This window comes from Pelodiscus sinensis, chromosome 3 (genome assembly GCF_052426305.1).
Source record: "Pelodiscus sinensis isolate ZL-2025 chromosome 3, ASM5242630v1, whole genome shotgun sequence".
In the NCBI taxonomy this organism is placed as follows: Eukaryota; Metazoa; Chordata; order Testudines; family Trionychidae; genus Pelodiscus; species Pelodiscus sinensis.
In genome coordinates this window covers 27,900,316-27,924,308 of record NC_143054.1, presented here as the reverse complement: position 1 = coordinate 27,924,308, position 23,993 = coordinate 27,900,316, and the positions used below count along the sequence as shown (strand labels likewise).

General features: G+C 40.1%; 1 protein-coding gene across 7 annotated transcripts in view; it reads right to left on the bottom strand.

The window, feature by feature from the left end:
* ROCK2 (Rho associated coiled-coil containing protein kinase 2) overlaps nucleotides 1-23,993 on the bottom strand; it is a 155,746-nt gene that overhangs the window by 3,996 nt on the left and 127,757 nt on the right. For 4 of the 7 annotated variants that reach the window (XM_075923480.2, XM_075923481.2, XM_075923483.2 and 1 more), the window contains 10 exons: nucleotides 19,011-19,104; nucleotides 18,805-18,899; nucleotides 17,838-18,017; nucleotides 17,407-17,575; nucleotides 16,819-16,995; nucleotides 12,481-12,551; nucleotides 11,302-11,390; nucleotides 9,686-9,764; nucleotides 9,174-9,435; nucleotides 6,533-6,746 (listed from right to left, as the gene is read on the bottom strand). In XM_075923480.2, coding sequence (XP_075779595.1) covers nucleotides 6,533-6,746; nucleotides 9,174-9,435; nucleotides 9,686-9,764; nucleotides 11,302-11,390; nucleotides 12,481-12,551; nucleotides 16,819-16,995; nucleotides 17,407-17,575; nucleotides 17,838-18,017; nucleotides 18,805-18,899; nucleotides 19,011-19,104 — 1,430 coding nt within the window. Of the gene's footprint in view, nucleotides 1-2,407; nucleotides 2,477-6,532; nucleotides 6,747-9,173; nucleotides 9,436-9,685; nucleotides 9,765-11,301; nucleotides 11,391-12,480; nucleotides 12,552-16,818; nucleotides 16,996-17,406; nucleotides 17,576-17,837; nucleotides 18,018-18,804; nucleotides 18,900-19,010; nucleotides 19,105-23,993 lie in introns of all 7 variants that reach the window. The other 3 variants (XR_012902516.2, XM_075923482.2, XM_075923484.2) reach the window with 2 other exon arrangements.

Below are 23,993 nucleotides of genomic sequence, written 5' to 3'. Positions count from 1 at the left end.
TTTCAGCTTATCTGGAGAGCAGATATTTCATACAACAGTCAAGATTAATTAATAATAAAGGATCTGAAGATTCTAAAGAGGTTGGTCAGTCTGCATTTGCAAACAAATTAATGTAGATTTTATCATCCAATATTTAGGACTTCATCAAAAGCCCAATAAAGTCAATAGGAGGCTTTCCATTGACTTCAATTAATTCTGCATCAAGCCTTTAAAACAGGACAAAACAAGAATAGAGCTAAAATAAAGCATCAATTTATGCTGAATAAAATGAATAATGTTTAAAATAAAGCATCTATGTACAGCCAGTCACCGGGTTACGTACAAGATAGGGACTGTAGGTTTGTTCTTAAGTTGAATCTGTATGTAAGTCGGAACTGGCGTCCAGATTCAGCCGCTGCTGAAACTGACCGCCAGTTCTGACTTACATACAGAATCAACTTAAGAACCCCAGGCGTCCCCAAGTCAGCTGCTGCTGAAACTGATCAGCAGCTGATTCCAGGAAGCCCGGGGCAGAGCAACTCTGCCTGGGGCTTCCTGTAGTCAGCGCTGGTCAGTTTCAGCAGAAGCTGACTTGGGGACGCCTGGGGCAGAGCAGCTGGGGTGCTGCTGGGTTGCTCCAGTAGCGCCGCTCCTCGGTGCTACTGGACTAACCCAGCAGCACCCCATCTGCTCTGCCCCAGGCGTCCTGATTCAGCCGCTGCTGAATCAGGACCTGGGGCAGAGCAGCTGGGGTGCTGCCGGGTTGGTCCAGTAGTGCCCAGAGCGGCGCTGCAGGACCAATCGGCAGCGCCCCAGCTGCTCTGCCCCAGGGTCCAAAACAAAAGCCTGGTCTGCTGGGGGGGGGGGCACACTAGCTGCGCCCCCCTCCCCCCAGCAGACCAGGGACACGGGGAGCAGAGCCGCAGAGGCGCGGGGAACCGCCGCTGCTGCCGCTTCAGTCCCGGTGCCTGTGGTCTGCTGGGGACGGTCCCCGGCAGACCACAGGCACTGGGACTGAAGCGGCAGCAGCGGCGGTTCCCCGCACTTCTGAGGCTTTGCTCTGGCAAAGCCTCAGAAGCGCGGGAACCCGCCCGGTGCCCCTGGTCTGCTGGAGACGGTCTCCAGCAGACCAGGGGCACCGGAGCAGCTTACGAACGGGGCTTTCTCGCCCCGGAGCTCGCAGGTAGCAATCTGCCACCTCGACCTCCGGGGCGAGAAAGCCCTGTTCGTAAGTGCGGATCCGACATAAGTCGGATCCGCGTAAGTCGGGGACTGCCTGTATTATAATTACTTTACATGTAATTAAATGTGATAGGGTGCGAGTATTATTTTTAATTTCCTTAACTTTCAAAAAATGATGGCTCACTAATGTTTTGATATCGGTTCATTCTATAAACTGTAAGTGCTGTCATTCCTGATACACGTTTAGCACATATTAAGATATCAAAAAAAGAATATATTGTCATTCATGGGGGATGTGAAGATTAATCTTCCTTTCCCTAATTCAGTGACTCAATGAAACTACAGATAGTGTATGTGGAATCTGGTTTGCCAATTATTACAAAGAATAGCTGTGAGAAACTTGAATGTCCTGATTGTTTCTTAAAAGTCTTATGAAGAAAGACTCCTCATTCTTAATGAAATATATATAGGAAAACATTGTAAATCCTTCCGGTAAGTACCTTTACAGAAACACAATTCAAACACATCAACCATTGTATTTACACTAATTCACAAAAATCAGTTGACTATTTGATAAAGACACACATACACAATCTTAATTGATTTGACAAAGAATCTTGCATTAGTAAGATGATGGATGTGATAACCTCAGACTGCTTCCATCTGTAACTCCTAGGATTTACAACATAATTCAACACTAAATAAATCTGGACAGTGTGGATGCAGTAATAAAATGTGTAAAAGCACAAAGACCCACAGAATACATTTTTTGTTGTTATTCTGACATACAGTGGGAAATGTGAAGTATATTAAATTACAGTATCTTGGCCAAATTCATCCCTGATTACCTCTGCTGAAGCCAAAGTTCCACTAGGGAGTAATATGAGCAATTATGCAGTTCCCTTAATTGAAAATAGCATCAGACTTACATTTTCTAAAAACTCTGCCACATGTATTAGAATAAAAAAAACCAGAGTATACAGGTTACAAAGAAGAAAGATTTAAAACAGCAATACACAAGCAACGTATAAAATCCAAAAATGACAAATATGTTTAAAATATATGCCTGTTGTCATTCAGGAAACACACATATTTAAACGAATTTGTTCTTTTTTCAAAAACTAGATTACCAAATGTGTGATATTATATAACTTTCAAATATTGTCATTTACAGATTTTAAGTGAGTTCTCATGGTTAGTACAGTCAGCATGCTTGCAGGATGAAACACAGGTCCCTATTACTTACTGTTGCTATGGTATAATATACAGTATACAAAAAAATCAGTGAAGAATGATTCGAAGGACAGGGCCAGAGCTAAAAAAAATTAGTAATAAAAATGTACAGTAAATATTATTACATGTATGTGTTACATGAACAATTTGTTTAAAAAAAATCATGAGGATGAAAATAAACTGGTACATATAGGGAGAAAAACCTTAACTGAAAATTGCTGTTGAGAAGTTGGAGTCTCTGGCTTGCTTCTTCAGAGGTCAGTAATTCAGCCTTGAATAACGTTAACTACACTGCAATTAGTTTGCAAGTCAGCGCAGCCTACTTTGCTTCTGAACAGTCAAAGACAGTATTGGCAGGACTGATGATTCAGTCTGGTTACAAACTTCTGGTTGGTTCAAGATTTTTTTTTTTTTTTTACACTTTTAAATTGGTCTACCATTTAGAATGTAAATTTAAAAATACCATAAAATTAATTTCATGACACTGATGGAAAGCTTTCTTGATATTCTGAAAGTATGTCAGACTGTAAGGAAGTCTTCCCAGAGTGATCATCATGATTTAGTGCCCCTCCAATTAAATACTGTTTAAATTGCTGCACCTGAGTCAACATTTACTTCTCATATCAATAAAGATTGATGTTCACTTTAACAACAGTCATATGAGTTTAATAAATTGGGCAAATATGGATTAGATATGATCATAAGAAGGTTACTAAAATGCTCAGGTACAATAAAGGCTTTTGGGACTTAGGATTCTAACAGTTAGCTTTAAGGACTTAGTATGAACATTCAGTTACAAACATATTTTAGTGGAAATGTACAGGTCCTCAACTGATTATAAATACATGAAAATCCTACTGACATTTGAAAAGTGAGTGTTTTAGCAAAAATACTCCTCCAAGGACATTTCTGTATTAGGATAATTCCTTAGAGGATGGTTGGCAACTGACCTACTCTGTGTATTTGGCTGATATACCTCACTCACCCAGTTTGACTGGTTTTTGACAATAATAATAATAATAATACAAATTTAACTCTAAAATAGGACTATTATAGCTTATCTTTTGTATCTCACTGATCGTCTGAAAGTAAATTATTTACAAGTTGTGACCGTGGTTAAGATTTTGTTGTTTTGGGGTACCAAAATGGTCTTGGCACCATGCTCAGCCAAAGCAGTGAAAAGAAGGTCAGTGACTATTCATTTGAAAGAGAGAAATTGGCCAAGAGTGGGGGACCTCAGTTACTGCAAACATATGCAAAATGTAATCCTCTGACAGTCATTACTATGAAAAGTTACTGTAACTTCACACGTTTTGTCCTTGCTCTTTGAGTGGATGGGCATCTGATCTTCCAAGATCAGTAACTGTACTATTGACCATTCTTTAGTCAGGAAAATTGCTAGTAAGATTGTGATCCCAATAATCTATTGAACAGCAAAGTAATCAATAGATTCAATGTTTACCTAAAAAGACATTAAAAATGAGGTCAGTTTATTGTTTTGCTTTTGGAGTAAATTTATCTTTAGTGCGTTCAGCATTAAAAGCTAAGAGAGATGCAAGGAAAGATGTCTTTTCCTCCTCCACACTGGCTTCCAGGTAGCTTCTACAATTTGCAACTAGTAGACATCACTTTTCTTAAAAAAGGTGGGCTAGAGGAATAAAGTATATGTACACATTCTCATTTGGTACTCTATGTGCTTGTGACAGAAATAAAAACGGTCTCTGTCAATAGCAAAGGTATTTCCAGTGGAGATTACCTACAAGAATATGAAAGACTAAACCTTAAGAGCCCAGGCAAGGATACATGCATCTTGGAGATGAATGAATGGCTGCAAAGATAGTGTTGATGGGAGGACTTAGACTGTCTCAATCATGGGATGCAATTTGGGAAGAACTATTAGTCAGAGATGGTGCCCATCTGACCAAGATGATGATCTTTGGATACTGATTATCAATCTAATGAGGAAAGCTTTAAACAAGGTTCAAAAGGGGCTAACGAAAAATACCCACAGGTCAGTAAAAAAAAGTAATCTTTACAGAGGGCTAGATCCTGGGGCAGGGGGAAGAAAGGAGGGAGGTAAAATAATTACAATAGTTTCAAAAAAGCAGTAAGAGGGGAAAAAACCTGTGGCTATGTACAACGATATGGGGAATAAACAGCTTGGTGCATGAACCTCTTCAGTTTGAGCTAAAAGCCAGCTGGATATAGAGCAAACTCATTCTCTCGGTAAGTGGTCTAAGTGCCACTTCGTGGGACAGTGAACCACACCCAGCAGTGTATGGGTTACACCATAATTAGAATGAATGGAAGGATTCTGAGTTGTTAATGGTCATGACCAAGAAGGAAACTTCTGTGAGGTGGATGAATACATCTTTCAAGTCTAGAACCACAAACCATGTGGTCTCATCCAAAGAGGGAATTACTGATACATATTAGTATCTTATGTTACCATGCAGAATTTTAATTTTCATATAAACACATTTAGTCAGCATAGGTTGAGAATCAATCTTCATTCCCCATTCTTTTGGGGGACTAAGTAGTAAGAAGAATGCTTTCCTTTCATGTTCAGGTAGAACTCTTTCTATGGCTTCCCAGTGGAGAAATGAGTCCACTTCTTCATACAGAATTTTATCATGGGATTTGCCTCTGAAAAGCAACCATCAATGTGAGGGGGGAGGGGAAGGTTGGGGAGTCCTGCTGCTCTTTATAAGAAAATGTCTTTGTTTTCACAGAGAAAAGATGGTTATATACCTTGTGTCTCTGCCAGGACAACTTTTTACCCATTTTTCACTTTATACTGCAAAGCCTGAAGTGCCAGGTGGCAGCCTGCTCCTTGGGAGTGGGAGCCGCTAATGGGTAACCGTAATGGAAACAGATAAGCTGATGCTTACCAGTTAAGCACTTAAACTGTTACACTTTTACATCCCTAGACTCCTCACGCCCATTCCTGTCTTCTTAGCTAGCCAGTCCAGGATTCACCCTTCAGGCTCCATGTCCAAGTCCCAGTCTTCATCATCACCAGGACTCTCAGTCTAACCAGTCCTATCTCACTTGCCCATTGCTCATTGCCACTGTCTCACTGGTCAACCAATCACATTCTCCCCTCCTACTCTCCACTGGCATCCTTCTTCCTATCTGGCTACCAGTCTCCTTCTCTGAACATCCCAATCTTCCTCACCAACCTGCCAGTTTGTTTCCTGCCCCAACTACTCTCCCTCTCTCCCTGCAATCATATCCTTACCACATAGATCCTCATCCCAATCTACTCCTTCTACTGCCCCATTTCCCTGGAGGTTTGGCTCTTGACTCTCTGCATTCAAGTGACATGGCTCCTCCTCTATACTGCCTAGTTTTTGGATGCTTTCACAGAATCAATGAAAATACAAAAGAACCATAACCACTTGTAGGAGTATCTGCAAGGAAAAATCTTACTCAGACTCTATAACCGTGAGGTGCAATATGTTCAATGAAGACAGAATCTTCAGAAAATTTAACTTAACAACTCTACTGAGCATATGTGGCCTCAGAATTTTTGAAAGGCTGTAAATTGCCCAAATTTGGGTGTTCTCCCTCACCTATGGACAGCAAAAAGCACATTCCTGACACAAAAGCAACCAACATTAACAGATTTAAATTCCCTGCTCCAAAGCATTGAGGCACTATTACTTCTTAATCAAATACCTTTAAAAACTTTATAACATCGGAGAAACATGTTTTCCCTAATCTAATTCTCAAGAAAGAGGGAGGAACTATTTTCACTGCAATGTTCCCAAGACATTTGGCACAGGAATTTTAGTCCAAATGGTTAACATTTCTCAAAACTGTAAGCAACTGCAAACTGGTTCTGAGAATGTGAAGCATCAAGCAACATCACACACAGGTGAGTTCTTCTTATAATACATACAGTAGATTTAATTCAGTGATAGGCTAATTCAAATAAGAACAAGAAACATGCTTCCTTACATAGCTTTCTTAATATTTTGTATACCCGATTTCACAAAAGATGACAGGATGAGCTCACATTTCACTAGTAATAGTATAAATACAGAAGGAAACAAAAAATGTTCTTCATTTGCCCATAACAATGTATCACAATGAGAAACTAAGTTATCGTCTTTAACAGCAACTTTAGTGTTACCTTGGTTTGTTTGGAGGAAGCTGTCGGCTTGGCCGTCTTATAGACTGATTTGGCTGTACCTTCATGGAAGTTCTAGGAGAAGATCGAGCAAAGGGATCAGGTGCTGGAGGCTTTTTGGGAATTTTTTTCACCAATCGGCTCACCCATTTCTGTTGTTCCTCCATAGAATTAGCTAAGAGTAGTAGATTCTTTGCAGTTGAAATATCATAATATACTGTAAGAGAAATTTGAAAACAAAATTATCATTATTTTTTAATGTGAGTTCACCTTAAAAACCAATGGCCAGATCCCTGGGCTCTCATAAATTGCAGAGACTGGAAGTCAAGTGGTACAATAAAAACCCAGTATAAAGCTGCTAGTTGGACTGCCATGATCACAGTGCTAACTTTGAGTCTACATTTAACTTTTCCTCCAAAGGAGCCTAAATCTATCCACAGTCTGCACCCCCTTCCAATTTCTTCCCTTTGGAGCAGTGTTTTTCAAAGTGTTCCGCATGCCCATTTTGAGAAAGCTGCTAGTCGGCCTGCACCACTTTGGGGGGCCTGCACCTAAAGGGTCCGTAGCTGAGGAGCCTTGAAGCTCTCGTTGGCTCTGTTTCATTGTTTCCAGTCAAGGGGAACAACGGGAAGGGGGCCTGCAGACCACTTTGAGAAACACTGCTTTGGAGGATAAGGAGACAATTATTCTCCATGGGTATGTCTACACAGCAAAGTTATTTCAAAATAACAGCCGTTATTTCGAAATAACTTTATTAGCATCTACGCAGCCAAACCGCTATTTCAAAATTAATTCGAAATAGCGGAGTGCTTATTTCGAATTTGGTAAACCTCATTCCACGAGGAATAACACCAAATTCGAAATACCTATTTCGGAATAAGTGCTGTGTAGACACTTGTATCGAAATAGGGGGCCTCCAACCTTCCCAGGGTGCCCTGGTGGCCACTCTAGCCTCAACCAAGAACACTCCTCTCCCTTGAGCCCTTAAAGGGGTTGACTCTGGCCACAGTGCCTGTGTTAGCTCCGAGCTTGCCAGCCCAGAGCCAGCAGTCACTGCCCCTGACCCAGTGGCACCAAAACACGAGCCAGCAACTCACTGGCAGCCAGCCCTCCACCGCTCCCCAGGAGCAGTCTGCCAGCTGCCAGGAGCCTGCCAGGGCCTGGAGAAGGGGGGTGCCTTCCTGGTCCATGGTGGAGATCATGGACCTTATTCAGGTTTGGGGGGAGATGCCCCCAAGGTCCATGATCTCCACACTAGACAGAGAAATGCGGCCATCTATGGCAGAATAGCTGCCAGCCTGGCCACCAAAGACCACATGAGAACCCTGGAGAAGGTATGCATGAAAATCAAGTTGGTCCAGCGAGACCCCCAACCCTAAGCTTCCCCTCCCCCTTCTTCCCCTTGCTCCCCGCTTCCAGCTCCCTCCTCCCAGGTTTTCCCCCTCCCCTCTCCCACCCTCCTTTCCCCAGTGTTACCAGAGTTTCACTCCTTCCCGCCCCCCCCCGTTTTGTTAAATAAAGAGAGTTTGTGTTCATGAAAATACTTGTATTTTATATGTCAACAGGAAGGGGGGTTAGGGAGGGGTAAGTGGAAGGACGTGAGGGAGGAATGAGGCACAAGCCCCCAGTGGGGCAGACCAGGGAGGCTCTTAGTGCTTATTGGGGTGGAAGCTATCCCGCAGGGCCTCCTGGATACTGACAGCCCCGCGAGGGACCTCCCGGATGGCAGCCTGCAGAAAGTGCAGCCAGGCTCGCAGCAATGCGTCCAACGTGCCCAGGGGCAGCTCTGGTTCCATGTTGCAGAGTGATGTGTTGTCCCGAGTGAGGGCAACCAGAGCATGCAGAGACAAAATGCTTTGCTGTCCCTCATCAAGGTAGGCAAGCAAGCAGGGAAACCTGAGAACCGGATGTCCTGGGGAGGGAGGGGGTCCCTTTAAGCACAGGCCTCAGATAGCCTCAGGCAGCAGCCCCACAAAGTAACCCCTGACCTGATGACCAGCCGAACCTGATTCTGGGCAGCCTTAAATACAATTCAGTGTCCACTCAGTGTGGACGCACTATTTCAAAATAACTTATTTCGAATTAATTATTTTGAAATAAGATAGTTTGAAATAACGCTGTAGTGTAGACATACCCCATGTTCCTGAGGTAGCAATTACATAGGAGAACAAACAAATTCTTTTACTGCCATTTCATGCCCGTAAGAGATATTGAGCACAGAGGACTATGGAACCCAGCCCAGAATGAGCAACTTTTATGAGTGTCATAATCTGTATTGCTATATACGCTAATATCTCTGTTGAAATGCAACAGAATCCACTGGGTGAGTACTGTAGCCTTTTAGGGTGGCCCACCTCTTATGATGCTAACAGCACTAAAAGTATATGATATACATGTCCTTATGCCGCCTGAATGTCACTGCACTGCAGAGTGAGCTAATCTTCCTTGAGGGAATCATGACAAGGTTGCATAGCCTACGTACAATAGCAGAGCCCAGCAGATATGTACCCACAGATCTGGTATTCAAGCAGTTACTACCTTTTACCTTGAACTCATCTGAGATCACATCATTAAAAATATGTATCTGAATTATTCCCTGTAGTTAACTGGCAACTATACCTTTATTCAGTTATTTACTATTTACCTTTGCAAGGTGCTATAATCTCTTCCTTTTTATCCATGTGATCTTTGTGACATTTGATATGGCAACGGCGACACTCTAGAGCAGGAGGAGGTTTAAACATGTGCCACAGCGGCTTCATGCATGCCTCACAGTTGGTTGGAAAATGATACAGAGTGGGTATAAACTCATGTCCCTTGTGGCAAATGTAATTTGATTTCTCCCCCAGAGGCTCAACAGGAAATTCTGGTTCCTTCTTGCTTTCTCCTTCATTAGCATACAGAATCTAGAATTAAAACAAAATAACCACAACATTTGTACACAATGGTGTAGGTAAAGGGCAATTATTTCGTTAACAAATATCCAGAAATAAAAGTTAGGAGCAGGTTAGAATAGATTTTCTGAGAATTTATATGATTTACTCACTTATACCTGCGCAATCCTTAATAAAAAAAACCTTTTGAAAGCATCTTTTATTTAATTGCATAAGGAATTTTAACAGTTTTTCCTAAAAACACTAATTTATAACTATATACCTGAAATATCCTAGGAATCTCTTTGGAATCTGCTCTGTAAACATCAGTCTGTGTGACTGGCCGGACATGGAACAATTTACTGTAGAAGTAGATTTCAAAGAAATAAAACAAAAATAATTAAATCTGATATGAGAGTATTATCTAATTATTAAATGCACTGAGTTAATATGAACAATTAATTACGGAATTACATTGTATCCTAGCTAATAAGTTATATAAATGCGATGTAAAGATTTCCAGTAAACAAAATTCTAAATCCACTTCATTCAACTCCTAGTCCCAACTCCGCATATCAATCTCCAAACCTTAATTAAGAAATGGATACATGATAATATATACATAAATATATAATAATATATATTTACATTCATGCAAACCTTGAATACTGTGTGCAGTTCTGGTTACCCCATCTCAAAAAAGAGATATAGTAAAGGGGAACACAAATGATGAAGAAGTATGGAACAACTTTCGCAAGAAGAGAGATTAAAAAGATTGGGACTTTTTAGCTTGGAAAAGAGGCAACTAAGAGGAGATATGATAGAGATCTATAAAATCTTAACTGGAATGGAGAAAGTGAATAAGGAAGAATTATTTACTCCTTCACATATATAGGCAGTCCCCGGGTTACATGGATCCGACTTACATCGGATCCCTACTTACAAACGGGGTGAGGCAACCCCGCACTAGCTGCTTCCCCCCAGCAGACCAGGGAAACGCGGAGCAGCTTTTCTCAGCAGACACCTCAGCTTGAGAATAAAGGACTGAAGGAAGTGAGGTGTGGGAGAATAAAACTGAGCTCTGGAGAAATGTTTGGCTAGAGTTTCCCCTACAATATGTACCAGTTCCGACTTGCATACAAATTCAACTTAAAAACAAACCTACAGTCCCTATCTTGTATGTAACCCGGGGACTGCCTGTACACAAGAACCAATGGTCACTCAATGAAATAAATAGCCAGCAGGTCTAAAACAAACAAAAGGAAGTATTTCTTCCAAAAGCACAGTTCATCTGTGGAACCTGTTGCCAGGGCATGAGGTGAAGGCAAAACTATAATGGGGTTCAAAAAAGAACTAGGTCCATCAATGGCTATTAGCCAAGATGATCACGGATGCAACACTATGCTCTGAGTGTTGCTTGCCTCTGCGTGCCATTTGCCAGAAACTGGGAATGGACAAGGGATGGATCACTTGATTATGTGTTCCATTCATTCTCTATGAAGCATCTGGCATTGGTCACTGTTGGAAGATAAGACACTGGGATAGACAGTCCTCTGGTCTTACCCAGTACGGCCATTCTTATGTTAATGTACCTAACTTGTATCCCAAAACCAAGTGTGTGATACAGTTTCCCCACTTTGTGCCAATTTGTACAGGATAGGAGTTGTTATAGTTCTTAATTCTGGCGGTCTATAGATCAGTCCCCAGTGTGTTGGCCAAGCGGGCAGTCAGACATACACCAACTGATTTCAAACTGCAGTTTAAATAACATATGTCAGACTCACTATCAGCTCTCAAAAGTATTTTCTAAAGCGGTTTTCTTTTCAAAGTCATCTGCTAATGTTCATCTGAAAGTTAACCAAAGTAATGTGTATCACAATCTTTTTTAATAATACTTACTCAATATCTAAAACCATGTAGGGGTTAGAATGTTCTTTATCTTGTTCACTATCATAGAACAGAATCTTCTTACTGCTTACAATAACATACTGTTAAAAAAAAAAGATACATGGGTATTAACATAGTTCTTAAAATACAGGTTTTATCTCAAATATTTATTTGTCATGTAAATATTTTTACAACACACTTGCATAATTTTATTATTATTCAATGGACAATAGCAGCTTAGTAGTTTGGATCCACTACATGAACACAAAGCAAGTCATACTTGACATCACAATAACTTAAGATGCAATAATTTGGTAACGAGTTACCTTTATATTTTTATATTTATAAACATCTATTTTATGTTTATATTTTTAAACACCCATTTTTAAAAGATGCAAAAAATGGAACCCAGAAGAACTGCGAACAGGATACAAAGCCTTTGGTTTCTATGTTTCTAATTTTGACTAAGACTGGTCCTATTGATAGTGAACAGGTTTTCCATTCACAAAAATTATTAGAGTTAGCACTTTTTTGGATAATCTCAATAAAGAAGCCAAAGACTGAGTACAGAGCAGAAAATCTCTCACCCTAAAAGTTGCCCAGAATAGGCATATTTAGAGTGTAAGGAGAGAGAGCTGACACCATCCTCACTTATGCTGTACCTATTCTATGATTAAAAAAGTCATCAGGAAAGCTTGAAACACATCACAGGCTAAAACAATGGTAGTTCAGGGAAGACATTCAGTTATTTATTGTCTACCTATCTTAGTGTGTTGTTGGGATCAGCACCTAGATGACGAGCCTGACCAAAGCAAAATAGAGGTAACACTAGTAGGAAACTAACCTGACCAAAACAAAATAGCGGTAATGCTGGTAGGAAAAGGAAAGCACTTTCTCTGACATCAAGGACATATGCCTTGGAGTATATCAATCCATAGACTTAGAAATCCTGTTCAGACTCCTGATGGTTATATGACCAAATAATAAACCACGGAGTCATAAAAAATGTCTACTTCCATCTGTCCTCTGACCTAACAGACTCAGGCCTGTCAACAGTGATTTATGCACAGACTAACTTCAAGACTTACTAGATAGAACATATATGTAAGAAACAAGTCACACACCTTTAAAAAGCTGCAACTTTTAGTACAAAAGCAATTTGTTAAGTACAGGTCAGTGGTTTATTCTCACCTTTTTCACCCATCCAAATTTCTTAGTGTTGTTTCGGACAGGTAGCGATAACCAACCCTCTAATCTTGATTCTGCAAATGAAATATTAAAGTAAGTATTTAAAGAACACACATTCATCTGAGACCACTGGACATGTGAAATACCCTTTACAGTATTTAGAAACAATAAGGCAGACATACAAATACCATAACCTGATAAGCAAAACTCCTTGCAAGATTTTTCACAGAACATTTTTCAGGGACCAAAAAGCACAGTCATTATTAGCAAATAATGCACCTCAAAAACTAATCATTCAGACTAGGAAAAAAGAGCCAATGTCTAACCAATTAAACTATGCTAGCACACATGCATTCTTTTTAGTAAAAATAAGACAAGACATTAAATAATTATAGGCATTTAAAATTATTAATAGTCTCCAGACCTAAAATTGTCTGTGTGAAAACATTCGTACAGAATACATTCAGTTTTAAATAAAAACTTCTAAATATGAATACACAATCAAATATGTATTTTGCATCCTGTAAACTAATTTATTTAATACATACTTCATATATATTATACAAATTCAATAAATTTACCTCAAATATTAATATACTGTGGGAGTTACGGAGAGTTATAAATAAAATTGACTATTTTCTCAAATAACAGCAATAGCTAAATCTGAAGAGTTTTGGCATTATAATTGCTCTACAACCTTTTTCTCAGAACCCATGTAAATCATCACAGCTTTCTCACCAGTAACAATAAGTCACCTTTGGCTGCGCCTTTTGCCTTTACTGCATTCCATACATTTTCACTGAAACACTTAATACGAAATAGCTTTTGCAGCTAGTTTCACACAACAAACATATTTTATACCATCTTTTCTCTGAAGATTTCAAAACAGCCTTACATACAGTAAGCCTTGACATCTCAATTGTAATTTAATATTCGTTATAGGGATGGTAAGAGAGTTGTCGACTAGTCAACTACCAGATGAACATATGCTTATTGGCCAGTCAAATCGACTACTCGCTTCCCCCTGCCCCTTGCTGCCTCTGTGTCACAGGCAGCAAGGGAAGGGGGGGAAGTAGGAGTCGGTGCTGGGGGAAGCCGTCTCCACAGTGCAGGTCGGGTGGAGGTCAGGGGAGACAGAGGTGCAACAGTCCCAAAGCCGGTGCGAACCGGGACTGTTCAGTCTCAGCTCACGCCAGTCCCAAGAGTTAACCATGTTGCAGCCCTGACTTTTAAATGTAGTAATGCCCAGGGCTTTTGCTACATTTAAAGGCAGAGTGGCAGCAGGGTTAGCTCCCAGGGCCAGCGTAGCAGGGACTGCTTAGTCCCAGCTCATGCCACCCCAAGAGCTAACCCTGCTGTAGCTCTGCAGTTTAAATGCAGTAGGAGACGAGCCCCCCTCATCGACTAATTGAGTAGTAAATGGAAATTCCATCGACTATTTGATTAGCTGATTGACTGCAATTTAACATCCTTAATTTGTTATGTGATAAAAACCAAAGATCAATCAAGATCATGCTCCCACTGTGCGAGGCACTGTATCAACACACAAAATTTCCCTGCCCAAGCTTACAAACTAGTTGAAGATAAGAATTTGTCTGATTTGTTAGGTAAATAGTATTAGATAGAACTGCCCTACCCACAATAATTGCTTTCTGATTATTTATATCAAAAGAGATAATACTTATAGAGCACAGTCTCTGCACAGGAACTTTAAATTCAAAGTTCTAAAACATTTCATTTTAACACGGGCATCTTGTTCTAGCCTATGTATGAAATTTTAACATCCCCTAGTCCTGTAGACACTGATTCCTTTTAAGCAGGTGGTGAAATTATTTCTGTGTGTATAAATGGGAATTGAATAATGAAAAGATAAAGTTACAGAAGCCGCAGTACAGTGGAGAGAAAGGTTAGGAAGAAGAGAAGGGAGGGAGAAAGATTATCTAGTATGATGTATACACTGTCTTTAGAGTATATTTGTTTGTTTGCTGTTGACTTTAATGAGGACACACATTTTAATACACACATCAAGTATATGGGAAAGGGATGGGAACGGTTACTGGTTAACCGGTAGAGAACCAGCCCAGCTAGTGGAGCTTGCCACAGGCAAAGGCACTCCAGTCCAGACGGAGAAGTCCCCGCCAGCAGCGAGGGATGGGCATTGCAGCCCATCTACTCCCTGTTTAAGCGTTTAACCGGTTAAACAAAATGTTTAGCCAGTTAAGTCCGCGTTTCTCAAACTGTGGGTCCTCCGGGGGGGTGAGCAACTTAGAGGGGGGTCGTGGTATCACAAAGTTTGATAACCCCTGAGTTAAGTGATTAAATGGGATTTTACATTCATAACATGGGAAGCACATTGCCTCATATGTCTGGCATATTAAATAATAATGAAAATTTAAATCTTCAGCAGTCAATTAAGTGGTGCACAACTCATGCCTCTAGCATCACCTGTGGCTCTTCAGAGCCTGACATATGACTTTTCATGGTCTTAGTGGGTTTGCCTGGAGCTACTCTCACACTGCCTGATACCAGAATACTGATCCCCAGCATGAAAAGAACCTATTCACTAAAGGAGAAACATTTACATACTCCTCACCTTTCCAACCTCTAAGAATTCAGCTTGAGGGGAGACAGTAGTCAAGTCCACCCAATTTTCATTAAGACAACAAAAAAAGCAACAGGCAATTGTTCTTTACCTGTTGTCAGTGCAACTGTATAGTTTAAATACTCTTCATTGAGTTTGCTGCTAAAACTGACTCCACCCCATACAGGCCAAATGCTCTCTACCCCTAACTCTTCTCACAGACAAGAACAGGAGAAAAGGTACTCATGAAAAACATTCAGCCATCCCCAGAAAAAGGAATTGCGAGGAGAAGCTAGGGTTGGCTGGATCCTACCAGGAACAGCTCAAGGAGTTAAAAAAAAATCTCTCAGTGAATCTGCAAAAGCATTCACCTGCCTGCCTCTGTTGTTGTGTATCCGTATAGCGTATATAGTAATAGAAATATGAGAATCTGGTGTCTCTCCTCTTAAACAGCATCCTTAGTCTGGGGACAGGTACAGGATGAGAATCTAGTTTCTCCACAACTTAATCCTTAGTTTGGTAGCAGGGACAAGACAGAAGAGAATGTATTGTCTAGGAAATCACCTTCATAGCATCTTAGATTTGCCTGTGTGCTTAATGGACATAAACCTTGTTTTCTCTCAGACCTTTTTCCCAGCCCTGCCTTCTTATGAGAAAGGAAACAGATTTTATTTACTGAAGTCAGATATAATTAAACATTTCTTAAAGATAGTCTAATTTAGTCTGAACTCTGAAACCCCTACTGATCTGACAAGTGTCCGGGGATAAAAGTAAAGAAATTGTAACAGCATCTAGAAAGAAGAGACACCAAAATATAGTTTGTGTTTCTTTTATAAGGAGCATCAGAACACAAAAATTATGCACTTTGGGAAAATAAAGAATCTAAAGAATCTATTTCATCCTTACCTCAGCTGACAATGTGCTGATAACATTCCAAAATAAAACTGATCCATGTATTGAAATTTAAATTAAAAAAACCCTCCATAATCAAAGGAATCTTTAGGGAGATATTAAATGTCACTATGGTAAAAAAAAACCTCACTTCAGTACTAGGAGGGTTGATCTATAGAGTATGTGTACACTCACATATAAACAGTTATAATATATATAACATATGTTTATAAAAAGAGCTATCTTTCTCCACAAAGGATTATTTTCTTCTTGCTGCTGGAAAAAGTACATTTTATTAGCTTGTTTCTGCCTTTAATGACAACAAAGATCCATAATGAACACACAAATCTTACGTTTTAGGGACCAATCTTTTCTAAACAAGCCTCCAAGTTTTAGTGTTTTAATCATGTGACATCCAACTTTACAGAAAGAATTTGGTCACGCCAAAACTGGATTTGAATAGGCAAACAGTATTTGTACTGATAAGGTGAACTGTTAGATAGTCAATTAGTCTGGAATATTTAATTGCTCAACTAGAATACTCACATAAGATTTTGGATAAACCAAAACTCAGAGGCGCATAAAGTTTAGCACAGACCTTGCATAGAGACCACTTTGAACATATAGCAATACAATCACCTTATCAAAGCCTGCTGCAAAATGACTGTTTTTAAACTATCGATCTAAAATTTGGTTGTAACTGAAACACAAGCCAATTCTTTGTTCATGCAACATTCTCTTTAATATGCTCCGGATTACAACTTGCGCTGCCAGTGCTTTTGAAAATAGTGTTAGTTATTTAAAAAAAAGGCCAAGAGGGCAGAGTTAGAACAAAACATAAATGCACCAAATGGTTTCAGGAATGTCACCTGTGCTATCAGGTTCAGAAGGGATGTGTGCACAAGACAATGGTTCTTCCTCTGAGTCAGAATCAGAGTCGAGAAGCATGTGAGAACTGGAAGGCTTAGTGGCAATACTGACAGAGGTAGAAGAATGCTGGTATGTAAGAGACATTGATTCCATAGTATGGGATTGAGTGATATGGACTAAGCATCCAGCACAAAGGAGGAAAAAGGACAGAATAGTTAAAACAGAAACACTAAAAAGAGAATATTAGTTTTTATATTTTATCATTTAATGCAGTATTCACAAAATGAAAACATCAATCAAGAGAAAAAATTGTTAGTTCAATGAGAGAAAAATGTAATCTTTGATTTCTTAAAAAATTGAATGAACTTTTTCTAAAAACATCATTTAAAAAGAATTAAGTATAGAGAAAATAAAGATTGTTTCAGTTAGTGCATGGATATTAAGTGCTATCAGACTACTGAAAAGGTATAAGGAAATACAGAAAAACCAAGGAAGTCACAGAATAATAAGGTCATTTAATAGTTTGATTTCCATGATAATACACTATAAAACTAATAAAAATGGGAATATTAATGAACAAATCATACCAGGGAATCCATCATCTGCTTCAGCATCTCCAGGTCCACTGCCAATGCTGGTGGTATCTAGCCCAATATGTATTGACTGGAGTTGTGAGCGAAGTTGTTCAATGTCGCTATCTTTGCTATCAAGTGTCATCTGCAGTTCGATTCGTATCTGGCTCTCCTCTGCTATTTGCTGTGAAAATTATTTGAAAAGGTTTGCCTTTTTGTATTATTGTTATACCCTATAATTTCTTATTTACAATATTTTTCTTGGTGGAATGAGGTCTTCACAACCAATCTTGACATGCACAACTACTTAATTTTTTTAGCTGGGTCATCCTTAAGGTATAGAAAATGAATGAATAAATATGACATCTTGAAATAATCATTTGAAACCAGGTTTAAAATTAAGTAAAATTTAAGAACATTTTTATTGCTACAAATTCACTTCTTACTGCCTGCATTTCATTGATCTCCTTCTGATATTTAATCATCATCTGGGTTAACTTTTCACGCTCAGATTTCAGTTCCATGTGCAGTTTCCTATTTTCCTTTTCTTTCCTCCGCACATCAGTGTCAGCTCCACGTTTGACTGGATTCTTCCGATTCATGATCTCAGCCAACTTGTTGACAGCCTTGAAAAACAAACAAACAAAAAGAACACAGAACACACAATAAAGCTCCCATAGATAAATAGCTACAAATAAAGTAATCTCTCCATCCATGATTAGCTTAACTTAAAATATTTTATATATGAATTCAAAAATCTTTGTGAGTGCCCATCTAAATGAAATACCAATTTAAATCTCTGGATCAATCTCTCTCTCTCTCTTTCTTCTTCTCTTTCTTTTTTTTTTTTTTTTTTTTTTTTAAAGTTAGCCCCAATTAGTTAGAAGCCATATACAACTTTTAATTGGAATGTCTAATATTCCTCTAAATATCTACAGCACAATGAAGGAGCACAACGTTTAGTATCCTAACTTTGGCAGAGTTTATTGCTAGATGCTTCAGGAAAAGATGAAAAACACCGAAGAAGGTAATTTGAAATTGCTAACAATAAAATTAAATCAAACTTAGTCATAAGCAAAATACATGTCAAAAGTAGATTCTCTGAATCATAATAAAGGATTTACCTTGATTAGAGATTTACAATGGGCTAAATCACATTGGGATAAGTTGTTTTATTCACGAACGATGCTTCTATATTATACGTCTGTACCCACAGTGTGCAAGTTTTCCTAATCTAACATGGTTTAGTAAAAAAAGTCTAAGGACATAATAATTGTTTCCAGACTTCAACGAGTACATAAAGATGATTTACAAAGGAAAGAACCATTCCATCTAAAAATGTGATCTCCTGCATGAACAGTATAGTATATTGTTCCAATTATCGTGATAATCTGCTCATTCTTTTACATTTACCTGAGTTTTCAGTGTTCTCTCATTCAACAATTGCTTCTCAAACTGAGTTTTAACAACAATTATATTTGTTTCTTCCTCTTTTAGTCTTGCAATTTCTGTAATAAGGCAATAAGAAATCTGTCATGGCTAATTAGAGCATTAATGGTACACTTTTTGATGATAAAAGTTTTTTCAAATTAAATTCAAGTTGTGCAGTGAAAACTCACGTTCTTGAACTTCTTTCAGCTTATTATTCAGTTCTTCTTTCTCATTAGCAAGATTAGCCACATCACTCGTTAGTGTCCTATTGGCTTCCTCTAGCTAAAAACAAAACAAAACACAAAACTATGTATTACTACACAACAAAAAAATAATGTAACAAATGACTGGTTTACTGGAAAGAAGGAAAATATATCAGAATTAGATCAAAGTGAAGGAAGAGAGGATTTGGAGCAGGAAGAGAAATGGGAGGCACAGAGAATGAGCAAGCAAAGGTATGTGGGGACAGGGACGAGAGAGAAGGAGCAAAATAAATAATTATGTAAAGGCTGTAAGACATGGCAAAAATGAATAGGAAAAGTCTGCCATCAAAATCAAGACACTAATAAGCTCAGGACTTGGTAGAATGCATGAAAAATTACAACCATCTGAAGGTGAGACTTCAAAACAGAGAATGTGCAAGTTTTGTGTGCTATGTAAGGAGGAACTGAAAAGGAGGAACAGAGTTCACTGTAGCAAATATTTAGAATGAAAGAGAACTAAAGGCGAGTCTGCTGAAAGAGGGCAGCGATATAAGCAGAGTCAGAGAAACAAAAGCACAAAGCTGAAGACAATCAGGGGTCTGCAGACAGGAGTTTGCAGACAGGGGAGTTTAACATGGAGTTTGACACAGGGAGACCGACGATTGTCAAAAAGACCTACAACACCTGTGCCAGCACTGCTTCTGTCTCCTCCACCTGCACCTGTAGCTGGACAGACCACCTGACAATGGATGCCTCTACCCAGATCCTGGTGTGGTTTTGCAGGGACTGTGGCTTGCAATTCCCACTTACTGAAATCCAGGCTGGGGAGCTCCTCCAATGCGAAAGGTGCCTGCTGGTGGAATCTCTCAGGCAGCATGTGAGAGAGCTACAGGAGGAGGTGGCTAGGTTGGGGAGCATCTGAATCCACGAGCAATTCCTGGACAGTATTCATGTGGAGACAGTTGAGATAGCTGCCCCAGTACACAAGACTGGTGACACACTACTGGTGGAGAAGCAGATGGTTCAGGGTGGACACTGGCAGTTGGTTACTTCTGGCAGCAGGCAGTGCTCCACCCCTGCTCTGAACCCTTCCACTGTGGTACTGGGAAACGATTATGCTCGTCTTGATACAGGAGATAAGGAATCACCCCTTACAGCAGAGGAGGAGACGCCTCGTACCCCCAAGGCTGGGAGGTCTTTTGCCACCACTGCGAGGAGGAAAAGTAGGATAGTGGTGGTCGGAAACTCTCTTCTGAGGGGGACAGAGGTGCCCATCTGTCACCCTAACATGTCATCTCAGGAGGTATGCTGCTTGCCGGGGGCCCGTATCCGAGACGTTATGGAGGCATTGTCGAGGATTATCCAGCCCTCTGACTACTATCCCATGCTACTCATGCATATGGGCATTAATGATACTGAGCGGTGTGACACTGAGCGGATCAAGAGTGACTACAGGGCTCTGGGAGTATGGGTGAAGGAGTTTGGAGCGCAGGTGGTATTCTCTTCAGTCCTTCCTGTCAAAGGTAGGGGCACAGGCAGAGACAGGTGCATCCTGGAGATGAATGCTTGGCTGCGAAGATGGTGTCGCCAGGAGGACTTTGGCTTCCTTGACCATGGGATGCTATTCCAGGAAGGACTGCTAAGCAGGGATGGCGTTCAACTTCGAGGAAGGGGAAGACTGTATTTGGATACAGACTGGCTAACCCAGTGAGGAGGGCTTTAAACTCGGTTCAATGGGGACAGGTGACCAAAGCCCACAGGTAAATGAAGAACATAAGAGACCTGGGAGATGGGTTGGAAATGGGAGGGAGTGTCGGCTATAATAGTAGGGAGAAAGGAGGGAGAAGGCAGAACTGGGCAAGATCAAATGAGTATCTTAGATGCCTATATACAAATGCAAGAAGTATGGGTAATAAGCAGGAAGAACTGGAAGTGCTAATAAATAAATACAACTATGACATCGTTGGCATCACAGAGACTTGGTGGGATAATACACATGATTAGAATATTGGTATAGAAGGATACAGCTTACTCAGGAAGGACAGGTAGGAAAAAAAGGGAGGAGGTGTTCCCTTATATATTAATAATGTACACACTTGGACTGAGGTGGAGATGGACATAGGAGACAAACGTGTTGAGAGTCTCTGGGTTAGGCTAAAAGGGGTCAATAACAAGGGTGATGTCATGCTAGGAGTCTACTACAGGCCACTTACCCAGGCCAAAGAGGTGGATGATGCTTTTTTTAAACAACTAACAAAATTATCCAAAGTGCAGGATTTGGTGGTGATGGGGGACTTCAACTATCCACACATGTGTTGGGAAACTGACACAGATTATCCAATAAGTTCTTGGACTGCATTGCAAACAACTTTTTATTTCAGAAGGTTGAAAAAACTACTAGGGGGGAAGCTGTCCTAGATTTGATTTTAACAGATAGGGAAGAACTGGTTGAAAATTTGAAAGTGGAAGGCAGTTTGGGTGAAAGTGATCATGAAATCATAGAGTTCATGATTCTAAGGAAAGGTAGAAGGGAGAACAGCAAACTAGAGACAATGGATTTCAGGAAGGCAGATTTTGGTAAGCTCAGAGAGCTGGTAGGTAAGGTCCCATGGGAAGCAAGACTGAGAGGAAAACAACTGAGGAGAGGGGCAGTTTTTCAAAGGAACGTTATTAAGTGCCCAAATGCAAGCTATTCCACTGTGAAGGAAAGATAAAAAATATGACAAAAGACCGTCTTGGCTTAAACAGGAGATCTTGCATGATCTAAAAATAAAAAAGGAGTCACAAAAAAAACCCAACCAAACCACCCCCCCCCCCCCACACACACACACACACCAAGGACAAATTACAAAGGATGAATATAGGCAAACAATACAGGAATGCAGGGGCAAGGTTACAAAGGCAAAGGCACAAAACGAGTTCAAACTACTTACAGGCATAAAAGGAAACAAGAAAACATTCTATAAATATATTAGAAGCAAGAGGAAGACCAAGGAGAGGGTACACCGAATGCTCAGTGAGGAGGGAGAAACAGTAACAGGAAACTTGGAAGTGTCAGAGATGATGCTTAATGACTTCTTCGTTTCTGTCTTCACCAAGAAGTCTGAAGGAATGACTAACCTAGTGAATGCTAGTGGAAAGGGGGTAGGTTTAGAGGATAAAATAAAAAAAAGAACAAGTTAAAAATCATTTAGAAAAGTTAGATGTCCGCAAGTCACCGAGGCCTGATAAAATTCATCTTAGAATACTCAAGGAGCTGAGAGAGGAGTTATCTGAGCCTTTAGCTATCATCTTTGGAAAATCATGAAAGACAGGAGAGATTCCAGAAGACTGGAAAGGGGGCAAATATAGCACCAATCTATAAAAAGGGAACTAAGAACAACCCAGGAAACTACAGACCAGTCAGTTTAACTTCTGTGCCAGGAAAGATAAGAAGGTGATAGGGAAGGCAGCATGGATTTGTAAAGAACAAATCATGTCAAACCAACCTGATAGCTTTCTTTGATAGGAAAACAAGTCTTATGGATAAGGGAGAAGCGGTGGATGTGGTATACCTAGACTTTAGTAAGGTATTTGATACGGTCTCGCATGATATTATCATCAATAAACTAGGCAAATACACCTTAGATGGGGCCACTATAAGGTGGGTGCATAACTGGCTGGATAACCATTCTCAGAGAGTAGTTATTAACGGTCCACAATCCTGCTGGAAAGGTATAACAAGTGGGGTTCCGCAGAGGTCTGTTTTGGGACCAGTTCTATTCAATATTTTCATCAACAATTTAGATATTGGCATAGAGAGTACGCTTATTAAGTCTGAAGATGAGACCAAGCTGGCATGGTTTGCAACTGCTTTCTAGGATAGGGTCATAATTAAAAATGATCTGGACAAACTGGGGAAATGGTCTGAGTTAAACAGGATGAAGTTTAATAAGGACAAATGCAAAGTACTCCACTTGTACACAAAGTACAAATGTGAAACCATCAGTTTCACACAAATAGACTGGGAAGCCACTGTCTAGGAAGGAGTATGGCAGAAAGGGATTATAGTGGACCACAAGCTAAATATGAGTCAACAGTGTGACACTGTTGCAAAAAAAGGAAACATGATTCTAGGATGCATTAACAGGTGTGTTGTGAGGAAGACATGAAAAGTCATTCTTCCACTCTACTCTGCGCTGATTAGGCCTCAGTTGGAGTATTGTGTCCAGTTCTTGGCACTACATTTCAAGAAAGATATGGAGAAATTGGAGAAGGTCCAGAGAAGAGCAATAACAACGATTAAAGGTCTAGAGAACATGACCTATGAAGGAATACTGAAAGAATTGGGCTTGTTTAGTCTGGGAAAGAGAATATTGAGAGGGGACATGATAGTTGTTTTCAGATATCTAAAACGGTATCACAAGGAGGAGGGAGAAAAATTGTTCTCCTTGGCCTCTGAGGATAGAACTAGAAGCAATGGGCTCAAACTGCAGCAAGGGAGGTTTAGGCTGGACATTAGTAAAGAATTCCTAACTGTGAGGGTGGTTAAGCACTGGAATAAGTTGCCTAGGGAGGTTGTAGAATCTCCATCTCTGGAGATATTTAAGAGCAGGTTAGATAAATGTCTATCAGGGATGGTCTAGACAGTACTAGGTCCTGCCATGAGGGCAGGGGACTGGACTCCATGACCTCTCAAGGTCCCTTCCAGTCCTAATATTCTATGATATGCTGAAGTGACGTTCTTCCAAAACAGAGCAGGCATTCCATAGATTTTGAAGGAAAGGGTTTGAGTTTAAGACTGGTAGGGATAGAAAAGTGTATGGCTATAAATCATCAGGTTTAATGGTGATTTCAGAAGTGTGGAGGAGGAAAAGGAGGCAGATTTTAGATAATGATACAAGAGATCTGGAGAGAGGTGATGGAACTGAAGCACAGAAAGTGGGTGTAGTAAGGAGGGGCAGGTCAGGAGAAAGGCAAGGCCTATGT